We start from the raw sequence: 14,775 nt of genomic DNA, 5'->3' as shown, positions 1-14,775 counted from the left end.
TGGCCAACCATTTCTCCTTTTTTTTTCTAACAGGCTCACTTATCATTCTAAACACAATCTCACGCATAAATCTCTTCATGAAATCTGTGATACCAACCACCTCCAACCGTATCTCCGTTGAAGGCCCTGTGAATACCTCTATTACAGCCCTTAAAAGCTCCATATACTGTATTTACCAGGCCAGCATCCACATTAATAGACCATGAAATACCTGAGGGCAGAATCTCTACCTTTCACATCCATCTCTAGATCTGATCAAATGCTCAGCACAGTGGGTACTTAAAGATCTAATGATGAGGTGACTAAATGAATAAAAAATGTTGCAACTATCAGCTGGAAAACCTGTGTAAGAAGCTATTTAAAAGAGTTGAATGAAGAGGAAAAGAAAGCTCAAATTAGAATGGTGAGAAAGAAGAGAAGGAAAAGGAGTTGAGACAGGTTAAGGGAAAGACTGGTTAAGGAAAAGAAAGGAATTAAGCCTTCTTGAGAGCCTGGGGAAATTATGGTGCCATTCACAGAAGGGGAAAATTGGCGAGTCCACTGGGCACATGGAGAGTTTGGGCCTGGATTACTAGTGAATACACGTCAGCAGAAATTTAAGTTATCTATAACATAGCCTCCAAAAATTGCAAAAGTATTTCTTTACCAAAACATCAAATTTTAATTTAAACACTAATGTCATAATGTGGCATATCTCAACTCTCTATAACTTCCCTATAAGATAGAACAAAAATCTGATTAATTTTCACTTACTACATTTACCTTTAATAAGTTAGTTTTATACAACTTACTCTTACTGATTTCAATGTGTACACATCATCATAAATGAAATTTCTTCAAAAGAAATTTCTTGTTACTAAAAAATTCCAAGTAATTTAAGCCTTCTCTAGCCTTAAGGGAAAGGGTAAGATTATATACTAATATATGAGAATTAATGCAGTTTATTCCATGATTCAAACACATACAACTCAAAATAAAATACAATTTACCTAGATAATAAGTGCATAGTCTTTCCATTGGCACCTGATTCATCGACTAAGATCAACCAGTTAATTAAAAAGTCCCAGAGTATAGGGAAATAAAAGAGGTAGCTCTCCCAAAAAAGTTAGGGGTAGTGATTAACTCTTAGAATGAGGCAAGGGATGGGAATCAGCAAGAACACACAAGGAGCTTCAAAAGTAAAGGGAATGTTCTAATTATTAAGTTGGGTGGAGGTTTACTAGGTGCTTGATTACTGTTTTATAATTAAATATGCATAATTGCATATATCAAATTTTATGTAACAATTTTTTTAATCCCTGTGCAATCTAACAAAAAGTAGAGAACCTTAGGTAGAACAATTAACTGTATATAAATATTACATAACAATATTATATATGTATCTTTATACTACTTGCTATACCCACGAGTTATTTTTCCAACAAATAAAAAACTTAAGTTTGTATTTTTCTTTCAGTTGCCATACTTCTGTATGAATTTGACACATACAACAGTGCTGTCCAAGAAGAAACAATGAAACACACATTTGTCTTCCATTCTTCACTGGTCTAACAAGATGAGGTAGAGGAGAATGCCTTTCTGAGCAGGTTTCTCTGCGCTTTGGCTAAGAGCTGAGTTTTAAGTAAATCATTTAGAAGAAGTAATCCTAGGAACTTTATGTTAATCAGTTAATAAATTAAGTTCACCAAAATATTTCATTCTTCTGTAATTATTTTCCTACCTTTTTTTGGGGGGGGGGGTGCTGTGTTGGGTCTTCGTTTCTGTGCAAGGGCTTTCTCCAGTTGCGGCAAGTGGGGGCCACTCTTCATCGTGGTGCACGGGCCTCTCACTATCACAGCCTCTCCTGTTGCGGAGCACAGGCTCCAGACGCGCAGGCTCAGTAGTTGTGGTTCACGGGCCTAGTTGCTCTGCTGCATGTGGGATCTTCCCAGACCAGGGCTCGAACCCGTGTCCCCTGCATTGGCAGGCAGACTCTCAACCACTGCGCCACCAGGGAAGCCCCCTTTCCTACCATTTTTAAAAGATTTTTCACTACATTGTTTTCCTTTCACAAAAGAGCATGGTGAGGCCTTCTGAAACTTCATTTTGATCTTATGTTACTGCAGCAATTAAAACACTATCTTCTCTCACAAGTTGGAACCCCAAATATATTTTCCAATAAATACTCAGTTCCATACATTGCATTGGGAATACAAAGATGTATATAAGACATAGTTCTTTTTATAAAGGAACCTGAAGTTTAGAGGGGAGATGAGTCAAGCACATACAGATCAGTACAGAAAGGTTAAGATAAGTTCTCTGTAACAGCAATCAATGGGATGTGATGATAGAAAAGATCCAGGCTTTAGAGCCAGAGAAAACTGGGTTGAAATTCTTGATTCTAACATTTACTAACACTGAGGCTCTTAGTAACTATTTAAAAATGGAGATAACATTGTCTATCTGAATGCTGCAGTGTGGATTAAATAAAGTGTCTTAAAAGGAGATTGTAGTATTAAAAAGGGTTCACCTAACTAAAAAAAGTCAATGATGATGTTGTTCTGTGACTGTGTATAATTATAATAGTTGATATTTAAAATCAAAACCTAACAACAAACAGAGCTGTGCTCTCTCCCCTCCAAACCTACCAGTTTTCCCATCCTAGAGTAAGAGACAGGTTATGGCAGATGAAAGGTCTATGAATTCACCTTAGTATAGTGATATCTACTTTAACTGGAATCATAAGAATTTTGTCACCTAAAAAATTTCCTACTACAAAAATAACGTCTTACTAATAGTCACAATAAACATACCATATGAATAAAATAAAATTTTCATTATAATCAGATATCTAAACTATTTTGAACACTCTCTCCAAATTGTTTATTTAGACTTTGGTACTTGAGCCCCATCTGCATTATGGTTTTAAATATTTATTTAAATCCATATTATATAAAAGCCTTCCTTCACTTCCCTAGGCAGAAATAATCTTTCCCTCCTTTGAAAATCCACGGCACTTTATTCATGCTAGACTTATACCACCATTTATGTCTTCTGTGCTCTCTATTTGTGTAGATATATAAAGTTTAATAATTTTAATCATTAAATATTTATCAAATAAAAACATAAAATGAGGTCATCTTTGTGAATGTGCTTAGTAATCTATAAAGCACTATAAAATATAAATTATAAAGGTATTACATTTTAGAGTAAAAATATTTTGCTAAGTCTCCATTTAATATATCGCAGTACAATTTACTAAATGATACTACTATAATTTAAAAGCTTTAAAATAGCCTTCCATGTAAACAATCATTAACCAATTGCCAATAATTTATTTAAAAAAAAACTCTACACATTATACCCCAATAAATGAGTATTTACTTTAAAAAAAAATACTGACCAGCCCTAGAGACACTAGGAGTTGGCCTACCTCCGTATGAGCCCAAGGAAAAGACTTAAAAATTAAACTTTGAGTTAACAAAAGAAGTTAAATGTCCAAGAAAATCCTACTATGTGCTTTATAGTAATTCATGATTGTTAACATTGAAAAAACTCATAAAAAGTAATTACTAAATTTTAGTTTTTATATTGAATTGATTCAATATTTCAATGGAAATGAAAAGTATTAATCTAAATGTATAAACAATCAAGGTTCTCAGGGTGTTCAATTCCTACTGAATGATCAGTCAGGTAGAGGTTATACGAGTTATTAACCATCACAGTGAAGCACTTGACAACCACATTCCCTAAGTTTGCCTTATTTAATGATGCTGGGATACTTAAAGTATTTTCATTATTTCCTGGAAATACAGATATACATGTTTATTTTCTATCTCCTACTTTTGAATATCAATAATATTTTTATTCACCAAAAGAGAAAAATAAATACTTAATATTAAAGTCTATGTAAATGTAAATACAACTAAACATAACCAAAGGACACTAAAATGATAAGGATGATATATGCCACTTTGGGTCTCAATAATTGAAGAGTTGTAGAGATTCCATGTACAAAAATCAAGTGATTTACTAATTTTTTCTGAAAATATTGTTTGAGCCAAGAAACTTTTCAAAAGTTAGTATCATTTGCCCAATTAGTTCTAAATTGCCAAATCAATAATGTATAATCAGAACTTGATTCACCTATATCGTCTCAGTTCTACTTCCAATTCAAGACAAGTAACCACGAGGTTGAGAAATTACAGTAATTTCTTGACTGCCTGGATGCCAAAAAAAGAAAACAGTGTAGCAAGAGTTAGTTATTGACATCCCTATTATAACATAAATAAGACTACTTAGGGACATGCATGCAATATTCAGATTTTACAGCTGAGACCTAATTTTCTGTACATGGTCAAAACAGTTTATAAAGTCCTGATTCATGGTCTAGTAATACCAATCTAGGAATTAACAAAACTAGCAAAATCAAAGTTTACTTGCATTATATCTGAAGTTTTACAGAAATATAAAATGAAACCCCATTTTAACTTTAGCGATAGAGGTAAAGTATACTTGTAATAGCATATATTATTTCAAGTTTCTATTGTAATTTATAATATTTTACAAAACAATGACTTATGGTATATCACAGACTCTATGTAATAAGAAGTGGTTTCTAATGATCAAAAACATACAAAAATCTTTTACCACAAGGAGGCTTTAAAATGTGAAATAAGTCACATGCACTGTTTCCAAAGACATCTGCCACCAGAACCATCAGTCCACTGGATTCTGAACTGCAATCACAGTCCTTCATGGACTTTACGTAATCTGACAGTACCTTACAGTTATAAAAATGTCAAAATAGACAAAATATCAAAAGAGAAGGGCAAATTAGCATTTGTTAAGTACTAACCTAATTTATCAAAATGATATAATTTCTACTTGTCATGGTAATAATATGAGAAAATTCTATTATCACTATCTACCATTTACTAAGCACACCTTCTATTCCTAGCTAACAAAAAAAATTTTAGAGGACAGAAATTACATATAAAATATCAGATGACTGAAACATTTCTACACTATTTTTTATTTTAAAAACAAGCCAAATTATATATGAATGTACTCATCTATGTGATCAGTACCGTATGAACGTACGAACAGAGTGCATGCAAAGAGTATGAATGCTCTTTGCATGCACGTGTTAACGCAAAAGGAAAGAAATTCTTCAACAGACTCTGAGTCTCCCAAATATGCTGTGTGTGACTAACAGCTGAGAGGAAATGCAACTGAAACTGTCTGCTGGAAATCCATTAACATCTAGGCACAGAAAATTACATGGGTGACAGTATAGCTGGAGGTGCAAATTTGTGCAGGAATGTAGCCAAAGTTTTGGCAATTCCCTCATGCTCTTAGATGTACTGACAATGGCCTTTCTTTTTCAGTTGTAATGTTACACTTAAAGAACATTATTTAATGGAGTTGAAGGACCTGCTTAGTCTTTAAAACAAATAGGCTTAAAACTTGGATTTACAGAGGTATGGCATTTCTAATAATACAAACAAAAATTTGCAGAAAAAGTTCCATGATCCACAAAAACTGCCATACGCAATCAAAAAAAAAAAAGTCATTACCTTGAGGTGAAAAAATGCTGTTTCGCATTTCATTCTACATTTCCCTTTAAGGAAATTACTTTAAATTTTTTTCTGCAAAAGAAGTTTTTTAGGATCATTATCTTCTGGGAAGGGAGTGCTTTGAAAGGAGAATTCATATTTTTAAGCACTTGCTCTTACTATACTACCTTACAGACTTCTTTACATCCAGTATTTGCTTGTTCTTAGGAATGAACTAGGTATCTAACTCCTTTACACACCATTTAATAGCCACATTTGATACGAGTCACTCTGCACTGAGCCCCCCCTACTATGTCCTCAATGCTGTAGAATGTGATACTAAAAAATGAAAGCATGGTATTCTCCCATTAAGAGTTTATAGCTTACTATCAGTATAGGTTTAACAAATGCATACATTCAAAGGTATAAATATTCTATAAACAACTCTAATTAGTGTGGCAATATAAAATAAATTGAACATTTTGAAGGAAAAGTACGACAGTATTTTATAGGTGAGCAGTAATAAGTAAAATTGACAGAGCACTTTGCACTTTTTAAGAAGTAGTTCTCATAAAATTCACTGAATCCTCAAAACAGCCCATTAATACCATATAGGGATTTTTTTCCCCCATTTTACTGAAGAATCACCTGAGACCAAGAAAAGTTAAGTGAGCGAACCAAATCTACAATACTAAGTACACTAAGTAGTAGAACCAAGATTCAAACCGGGTTCTCGCAGCTAAATCAAGGCTGCCACTGGATTTATGATTTTCAAGTTCTGTCACACAAACAATTTCCTTTGATCCTTACAACAACCCAATGAGGTAACAGCAGCCAATATTCACCTAATGCGTATTACATAGCAGGCATTGTTCTATACTGCATTAATTCACTTACTTGTCACAAAAACCCTATAAGAGAGTTAAATTATTATTTGATTTTACAGATGAGAAAACTGAGGCTCATAGAAAATACGTAAACTGCCCAAGATCAGACAAATAATAGGTAGGGGAATCATAATTTAAATCCAGGGCATCTAGTTCCCACACCTTCTTCTTCACCTCATTCTTCAGTAGGTTAAGAAACTTGCCCAAAGTCACAAGAAAAGAAAATTGCAAAGGGAGAACAAGAAGCATGCATGTTAGCCCTTCACCCTAACTACTTTCCCTAAATGTAATCTGAACAATAAGGATCATTAAATCCACAAGGGGCAAGGTGGCTTTGGAGTAGATTGTTCTCTAAGGCAGAGTATGAGCAGGTGAGAAACATCAGCAGAGTAGCAGGGAGAAGGAGTCCCATCAGGCTAGAGAAGACTTATCCTCCACCCATTCGAGGCAAAAGAAAGTAAAATAAAATGTATGTGAGCAGAGACAGGCGTATTTGCCACCCTGGTGTAGGTAGTATGAACTGCGGTAGATGAAAAGGGATGAGTCTAACTAAGAAATTAGTAAACATGAAGCACAAGACTGATTTATTTTGAGAGAAAATTTAAAGCCACTGAAAGATATGGGATAGGTGTTGTAACGCCTCCAAAAGAACTGATACCCCACTCCTGCCAAAAGTACCTAGCACACAGGAAGAAATTATATAAGCACCGAAAAAAATCTGACTACACTTTTTCCTTTTTCTTTTTTCTTTTTAACACTAAAATGTCATTTACAGTCTAGCAGCTCCTTTACCATTAAAGATGTTCTGTGGAGGAGAGAGAAGTGGGGAAAGGGAACATAATTAAGCATAACGTGCTTCTCGTTAGTTCTCATGTCCTGAATCTATGGTGCGGGTTACTTTAACAGGTAGACGGTCCTCAGACTCATTAAAATCAGGTGAAGGAAATCACAACAAAATCCCATTTAAATGAATAAACTGAAATGTCAACCTAAATCTAAAGTACACGTTAAAAGTAGAATCTGCAATGAAGAGGAAAAAAAATCATGGCAGAGACAGACACAATGATACCAGGATACTCTAGAAAGCAACACTTTTTAGAAGACAAATTAAAGGAAAAGTAACCCTAATGGAATTTTTTCTCTCGTTACTTAAAATAAACCAGGTCACTGTAATGGACCTACACTATGGCATTTTGTTCATTTTAACTTCATTTTTATTTCATCAAGCCATAAATTCCCATGGAAACACCTTAGACACGTGCTCACAACAATTGGAATGCTTACCCTTTCAGTATAAGTACTTTTGCATGAGTTCAACAAAATAAAAAGAATGCAATGAGGCCCCTCCAAGTTTTTTGCTTATGTCAACAGCTATTGTATGAGTACGAATTACCTTTGCGGTTATAAAGCATGTGTAAAATACATTACATGAGTGAGAAGCCTTACTGCAGACGATCCAGTAAAGGTCTGAACTGCACACAGAAAATCAAGCTGAATTTCCTCGAATATAGCAACCATAAAATTTTCCTCCCAACACCATTACTGTTAAATATACCTTGATGAATTAAGTTCAAGTGTAACTACAATTGAAATATATGATTCAGCTGAGTTATGACCCATTTTTCCTCTCAAAAGCAAAAGGGAATAATGACAGTTGTGAGACTTACATTTTTCCATTCCAGGGTTTTTCTGAAAGTTATTTCACAGGGGAGCTAAAGGCAAAATGCACTTAGTGACATTTATTTGCTTTAAAATAGTTATTTATGCTACTACTCACAGGACAGATAGCATTTTAATAACAATTTATCAAATAACAATTGTATTTGGTCATTTATTTTTAAACTGTACAGACCAAGAGGCATTCAGGAAGGAAATAATCACAAAATGTCATATGATACCTAAGGCTACAATTATAACTAAATGACATATTTACATACAACAGAACCAACATACAACAGAACAAACAACCAACATGACAAATACACAAGTAACATATATATGTGATTGAAAATACCCACCCCTAGCAGAAAGCTTTTTGGTGTTGATAATTTTGGCAGCATATTCTTGTCCAGTAGGGATTTTCATACATCTTCTCACCACTGAGAATGCCCCCCTGAAAACCAATAATTAGCAGGTCATCAATATAATCAGCTCTGATATTCTATTAAAAACGCACATCTGAGCATTTTTATTGAACTTAGTGAACTGTCAAATATCAGTATACCATAAAGTAATATCCAGAAAACGAACCGTTCTTCCTGGAAACTGAGACCCTCTTTAATGTTGAAGAATAAAATTAGATTTCATTAACTGGGAGCACACATTATTAATCAACAAAATGAAGAGAACTGCCAATTACGACGGCTCTTGTTTGCACACGAAATTTGAAAACATTTTACACTTCACGCTAACACAGCACCAAATGCTCTGAGAAGAAACCCTGCAAAGAGCAGAGCTGAGACGGAGCAGCAAAAAATCTGCCCATTTATTTTAGTAGGGAAAAATAAAATTAATGTGGCTCCAAGTAAGTAAATATGGTGATTGTTTTCATTAAAATAAGTCTTAGGAACACTTGAGTGGGGTTTAACAAATCCTGCTATGGTGATTTCTCTGTGCCCTGTTTTGGGCTGGGGGAGGGGAGAGATTTGAATTAAGCTGCTCTTCCGACATATTCTCCATGTTTTAACAGCAGACAACATAAATATATAAGGATATGATTTTCATTACATTTAAAAGATATTTACATGTCCTTTAATTCAACTGTATAAAACAACAACACACATAAACGCGCCCCTTCCTTAAGCAATGTTCGAAACTAGCGACAGATGATTTGGGTTTGGGTTTGATGCTACATAAATTAACGTTCACGGCTCGGCCTCTAGATTCTTTGCATAGGTTCTCAGTAGGTCTCCTGTCCCCTTCCTTAACATCACCAAGTACAGTAGTTCTGCCCGTCAGGTGTAGGAGGTCGTTTTACACAACGATGGGCTACCCTTGGGAAGCTCTCTCCCGGTCACCAAAGGGCTTTTCCGCTGCCTGTATAAATAAATCCTCCCAGAGAATGCGAAGATGTACACGTAAATCCTAGGAAGGATGATGATGAGCGAGTAATCTAGTGCAAAGAATAATCGTGGATATGGGACAGGGGTTCGAGTCCCTTGGGGTGGCCCTTTTCCTGGACAGAACAACTACTGGACGCGAAATAGACTCTACGCCAAGTTGAACTTTCGGCATCAATAAATATGGCACCGTCTGTGGCAGCGAGTTCTCATCCGTACGTGGGTCGTACGGCCGACACGCCTGCGAAGCAGGCGGCATCTCTATTTACAGAAAACATGATCTATGTTGCATTTTACATGGGTTCTTGTTTCCTCTCCATACACACAGACACACGCTCGCACACTTCTCAGGATGACAGCTACAACTGCAGGGATCGTAAATCCACCAAGTCTCTGGTGCAGAAAGGTGGGGGGAGCGGGAGAAGGTGGGCTGAGGATTATCGGAATGGGCCACAGCCGGGGTGGAAGGTCTTGCCCCTTCTTTGTCCCCTCCTCTTACTAACACAGCACCTTCCTCCGAGCTGACACACCAGGGGCCCTCCTCCCTCTCCTCCCGTCTCCCAAATTCCCTCGCCCCACGCGGGAGGCCGGTGGGTCGGGGGTAACGCGACCCGCCCTCTGCTGGAAAGGGGACGTGAGGGTGCCCGGCAAAGGCGCTTACTTTCCGAGCTCCTCGAAAAGCTGATACTCGTCCGTGAACCTGGTACAGGTTGTAGTCGAAGCCATCCTGGGTCCGGGCTGTACCCCTGGCTGGGAGCGCGGCGGACAAGACGCGAGCAGACGCGCGGCTTCCCCAGGACTAGTCCCGCGGCGCTGTCACCCAGGGCCGCCCTCACTTCCCTCGTCCGAAAGTAGCTCGCCGGCGAGGGAGTATGCGCAGGGGCGGGGCGGGAGGGGAGATGACCAGAAAGGGTGGCGTGGGGTCTCCTCCCTACGGTCCGCCGATCCTCCTCCTTCTCCTCCTCCTCCGGGCCTCGCTTCCTTCTTCTCCTCCGGTCGTTCCACCCGCCCCCTTTCCAGCCCCTCTCCTCAAATGCAGGGGCAAAGTACTCAAGAAGAGGGACCGGGAAATGGAAAAACAGCCGGGCACGGGGCGAGAGTCGAGCAGTTGCGAAATGATCCGCACCGGAGCAGGAGGGGTAGAAGCGGAGGGGAGGGAGCCCGAGGGGGCGGAGGCCGCGGAGCCGGGAGCGGACAGCTCGAGCCCAGCTGCAGCTGTCAGCAGGCGCGGGGTGCGCCAGGGCCGGCCTCCCAACCGCGGGCACCTCGGCCGCCTCGCGCTCCCCACGAGCCCACGCCGCTCCGAGACTGCGCGGCGGAAGAAGAAGCGCTGGGCTCGGGCGAAGCCTCGTCTGCTGTCCCCAGGCCTCCGCCTCCTCCCCGGCGCCTGGCAGCACCCCCTCCCTCACGAAGCCTCCTCTTGCTGGTCCCACACCTCTTGCTAGCGACACTAACACTGTCCCTTTCCCACCCTCCTTTCCTCCCTCCCCGAGCCTCACACACGCGCAGAGCTGTCTAGGGAGAGACCAGGTGGGTGGAGGACGTGCGGGGGAGAAGCCGGGAGAGGGTTTAGGTGAATGGGGCGAGACGTCAAAATTACAGTTAAACCCGCAATTAGGCTCCTGCCTAAATGTGGGGCTGAGTTAGCGGGAATACGTGGGGTAACTCGTGGACTGCCGAGGGCTGCTGCCGGGGGTCGCAGAAGCCCCCGGCCGGGTTGTGGGCGCCGACCCCCGCCGGCGCGCAAGCCGCGGTGCCTTAGGTAGAGGGGCGAGGGGTGCAGGCGCTTCATCTGGGCGCGGCTCCGTGTTGACACAGCGGGGGCCGGATGTGGGTAGTCGACTGTTTCCAGAGAAGGGTCCCAGCCTCCCACACCTCCCGGTGATGCTCGGGCCCACCCAGCAGAAGCCACGCCGCCTGCTTCTAGGAGCCCGGCACGGGGTTCCTCCCTCCCCCGCAGCCTCTTCGGCGAGGGGCGACGCCCGCCGTGCCACGTTTCACTTCTGATATGACTGCCACCTCACTCTCCACGTCCCCCCGCCGTTTTCTAGGTTGGGTTGCTCAGACTCTAGCAACCCCCAAAGGCCTTTGCTTCGGCCATGAATGTTAACAGAATGAAAGCAAAAACTCCGCCACGGGGCCACACCTTCCCTACAGAGTAAACTCCCCTGTAACCTCAGTGAGTTCTGATAGTAAGACGGTTTCTCGCGAGATTTCCTGCTTGGCGGCGGGGGCGGGGTAGTGGGAAGGTTGGGTGTCGGTCACGCGACCTGGTAGGGTCTGACGTCACTCGCATCACGTGAACAGGTCTAGTGCCTTTCGCTTTGCAAAAGGAAAAAGGAAAAGGCGAGGTCGTGCGTGCTTTGCTTGTATGCTCAAAGATCTGGTGGGACTGTGGCACCTTAGTATTCTCCGTAAATGGCTATCTGAAAAATCACTTTATAGTTCAAGAACACGTGCTATTTATTAGCATATCTGTCATTGTTTACAGTAAATACGAGGAAAAAAACTATCCATTACATTTAAAATAGGAGAATTGCTGAGTGCTAAAACAACCCGTGGGCCTTCCTTCCAGTCCTCTGTCTTTAATAAACTATGCAATTGCAAACTTAGAAGCAGACCAAAACCGAAAGAGTTGTGAATGGTCTTTTTCAAATTACTGCCTTTTGTTTTACAGTATGGGGACTTTAAAAACCTGCAATTCTATTGCTAATTTGCATCGTTAGCATTACATCAGGGATTCAAATTTCCATAGCTGGAAGTTGAAAGGTAAATAGGAGGTCCAGAGAATCTAAGATTGGAAGGAGTTATTTCTTGCTCTCAAAGGCTGCTGTTAATTAGTGAATTTGCCCACCGTCACACATAATCCTAATTCCCTTATTTCCTGATCTGGGGAATGCTATTCTGCCAATAACTGATGTCTTTACCAAAGTTCTCAAAGTGATCACAATTTTTAAGGCTTATAACAAAACTGGACTTTGTACATATTTTGATTCCTAACCATAAAAAGCAAATATTGTGTAAAATGTAGTGTACAAGAAAAGATACCAAAAACTATATGAAGAAAAGAAAAAAGGTGTCTAAATATTAATAATTGGGCTAGAAAGTTGAAAAACAATAATTTAGTCTCGGCTAAAGATTTTTAATATATATCTTAAATATTTAGCAACATGGTTCCAAGTTATAATGTAATAATTTAATATTCTTATGTGAATCTAAAAATGAAACAGAAGCAAACTTAAAACAGATAATACAGAATTTTACAACTCTGGGGAAGAAAATTGTTTTTTAAATATTCAAGTAACGAGACCTACATAATTACTGTATTTATCTGTTATTTAAACTACCCATAATTGTAAATGGTTATGATGATTGTGTGATACAATAAAGGAAACAACTGAGTTTTAATACTGACCTATTATTAGACAAATGTGTAAGACAATAAATGTGTACTTTTTAAGCAAACACTGCTTAATCTATATTTGCACCATTCCCTGATCTATATTTTGTACTAATTAAAATATTTCTCTTATTTAAGAAAAACTGACAGTTATTTCTGATGTTTGGACTCCTTAAGACAGTAATCCTTTGAAAGTTACACTGAAATTCCATATTATCATCTCTTGCCTCCTTCCTGGTCTCCTGCTTCTGCCCTGCCTCCTTTCATTCAAGCCTCAGCCCAAACAGCCAGAATGATCCCCTTAAAACCTCAGTCAGAACAAACGATGCTTATGCTCAAAACCTTATGAAAGCTTCACCCCATCTCAACTGGACTAAAAACAATACTAAAGATGGCTTATAAGGCCCTAGAGAATCTCTACCCCTACTCCATTAGCCTTCTTACCTCAATTTGTGCCCTGGCTCACCCTCCTCTGGCCACACTGGCCTCTGTTGTTCCTGGAGCATGCTTCTTCTTAGGGACTTTGCATTTGCTGTTCTCTGCCTCCCAGAATGTTCATCTCTTAGTTATCATCCTATCTCATTTCTTCACCTCCCTCCAATATTTTCTCAAATATTACCTTACTGTGGTGGTCTTCCCTGCCCACTCTATCAATGACTGCACCTCTCTCAGACATGATTTCTAGTCCCATTCCCTGCTTTATTTTTCCCCTCAATACCTATTACCATATAGTGTACTATACATTTTTTTCTTGTTAATTGTTTATACTTCCCAACTAGAACACAAGCTCCCCAAGGGCATGAATTATTGTATGTTGTTCACTGCTCTATTTCTAGCAACTAGAATAATGTGTGGCACATAATAGCTGCCCGATGAATTTTGTTAATGGTAAATTAATTATTTGGGGGTTTAGATTAATCACAATTTTCATATTAAAATTGGTAGTTGATAATTAACATACCATTAAGACATCTTACTATAAGGGTGATCATTTTCAATCAAGATGCTCACAGTATCCCATGATTAAAAGTGTTTATGCACAGAAATGGATTTTTTAAATACACAAATAATTGACATCAAGAAAAAAGGATCTAGTACTAATTTTCTTGTCATTGGAGTCCATAAAGGAGAAGGAATTTCTGTTTTTTAGATATATTGGCCTTACTAAATTTTACACTGAAATAAAAGGCAGTGCCAAAGGTTTTAAATAACTAGAGCTCATTGTGAAGACACAAGTCAATGTAAGGAAATGAAAAGTGTGGCTTAAAGTGAATTTTTCATGTGTAAAATGAAAAAAAAAATTTCTAAACAGCATATTTGGTTTCTCAATTGATTTAGTTAATCACACAAAAATTGATATCACTCAGTGTACTGCTTCTAACTTTCTACTTTGCTAAGGCAGAAGCAAAGTATTCATAATTTTATCAACTTTAAAAATTTACCCTTTAATACGGGAAAGGCAGTAACAGCAAACAAAGGGGAAGGGGTGGGGGGGGGTTAGGGTTGGGCGACTGTTGGTTTGAAAAGTAGTTGTAAGCAGAGCCCTTTCACTACCTAGACTACTGGACTTCAATCAGGTGAAATCATGTCAGTGCCAAGACAAGGAAGAAATCTTGCTCTAAATGTGTCCCATCCCTTTTTTGTGATAGCATTAACTGACAAACAGCAAAGAGACAGAAGACACTGAAAATGATCACTACATACAAATACAACATGAGAATAAAAGATAGAACTCTTGTAGATAAAAATTGCAAGGCTTCAGTAGTCCCACTAGGAAGGGATAAATTTCTAATACTTAAACAAAACAGCTATTCACAGTCACTCATTTCCCTTGCTACAAAGTTACATACAAGAAAGAAGGAAGAGATGACTATCTCCATAGCACCCCCAAA

General features: G+C 39.0%; 1 protein-coding gene across 1 annotated transcript in view; it reads right to left on the bottom strand.

Moving 5' to 3' along the window:
- CAMK2D (calcium/calmodulin dependent protein kinase II delta) overlaps window positions 1-10,762 on the bottom strand; it is a 275,734-nt gene extending 264,972 nt beyond the window's left edge. The window contains exons 1-2 of the mRNA XM_024745663.1: window positions 10,145-10,762; window positions 8,443-8,537 (exon numbers count right to left, since the gene is read on the bottom strand). Coding sequence (XP_024601431.1) covers window positions 8,443-8,537; window positions 10,145-10,209 — 160 coding nt within the window. The 5' untranslated portion in view covers window positions 10,210-10,762. The remainder of the gene's footprint in view (window positions 1-8,442; window positions 8,538-10,144) is intronic.
- Between the last annotated feature and the right edge of the window lie 4,013 nt (window positions 10,763-14,775).

Source organism: Neophocaena asiaeorientalis, unplaced genomic scaffold (genome assembly GCF_003031525.2).
Source record: "Neophocaena asiaeorientalis asiaeorientalis breed wild unplaced genomic scaffold, Neophocaena_asiaeorientalis_V1.1 scaffold975, whole genome shotgun sequence".
In the NCBI taxonomy this organism is placed as follows: Eukaryota; Metazoa; Chordata; class Mammalia; order Artiodactyla; family Phocoenidae; genus Neophocaena; species Neophocaena asiaeorientalis.
This window is presented reverse-complemented; position numbering and strand designations above follow the sequence as displayed.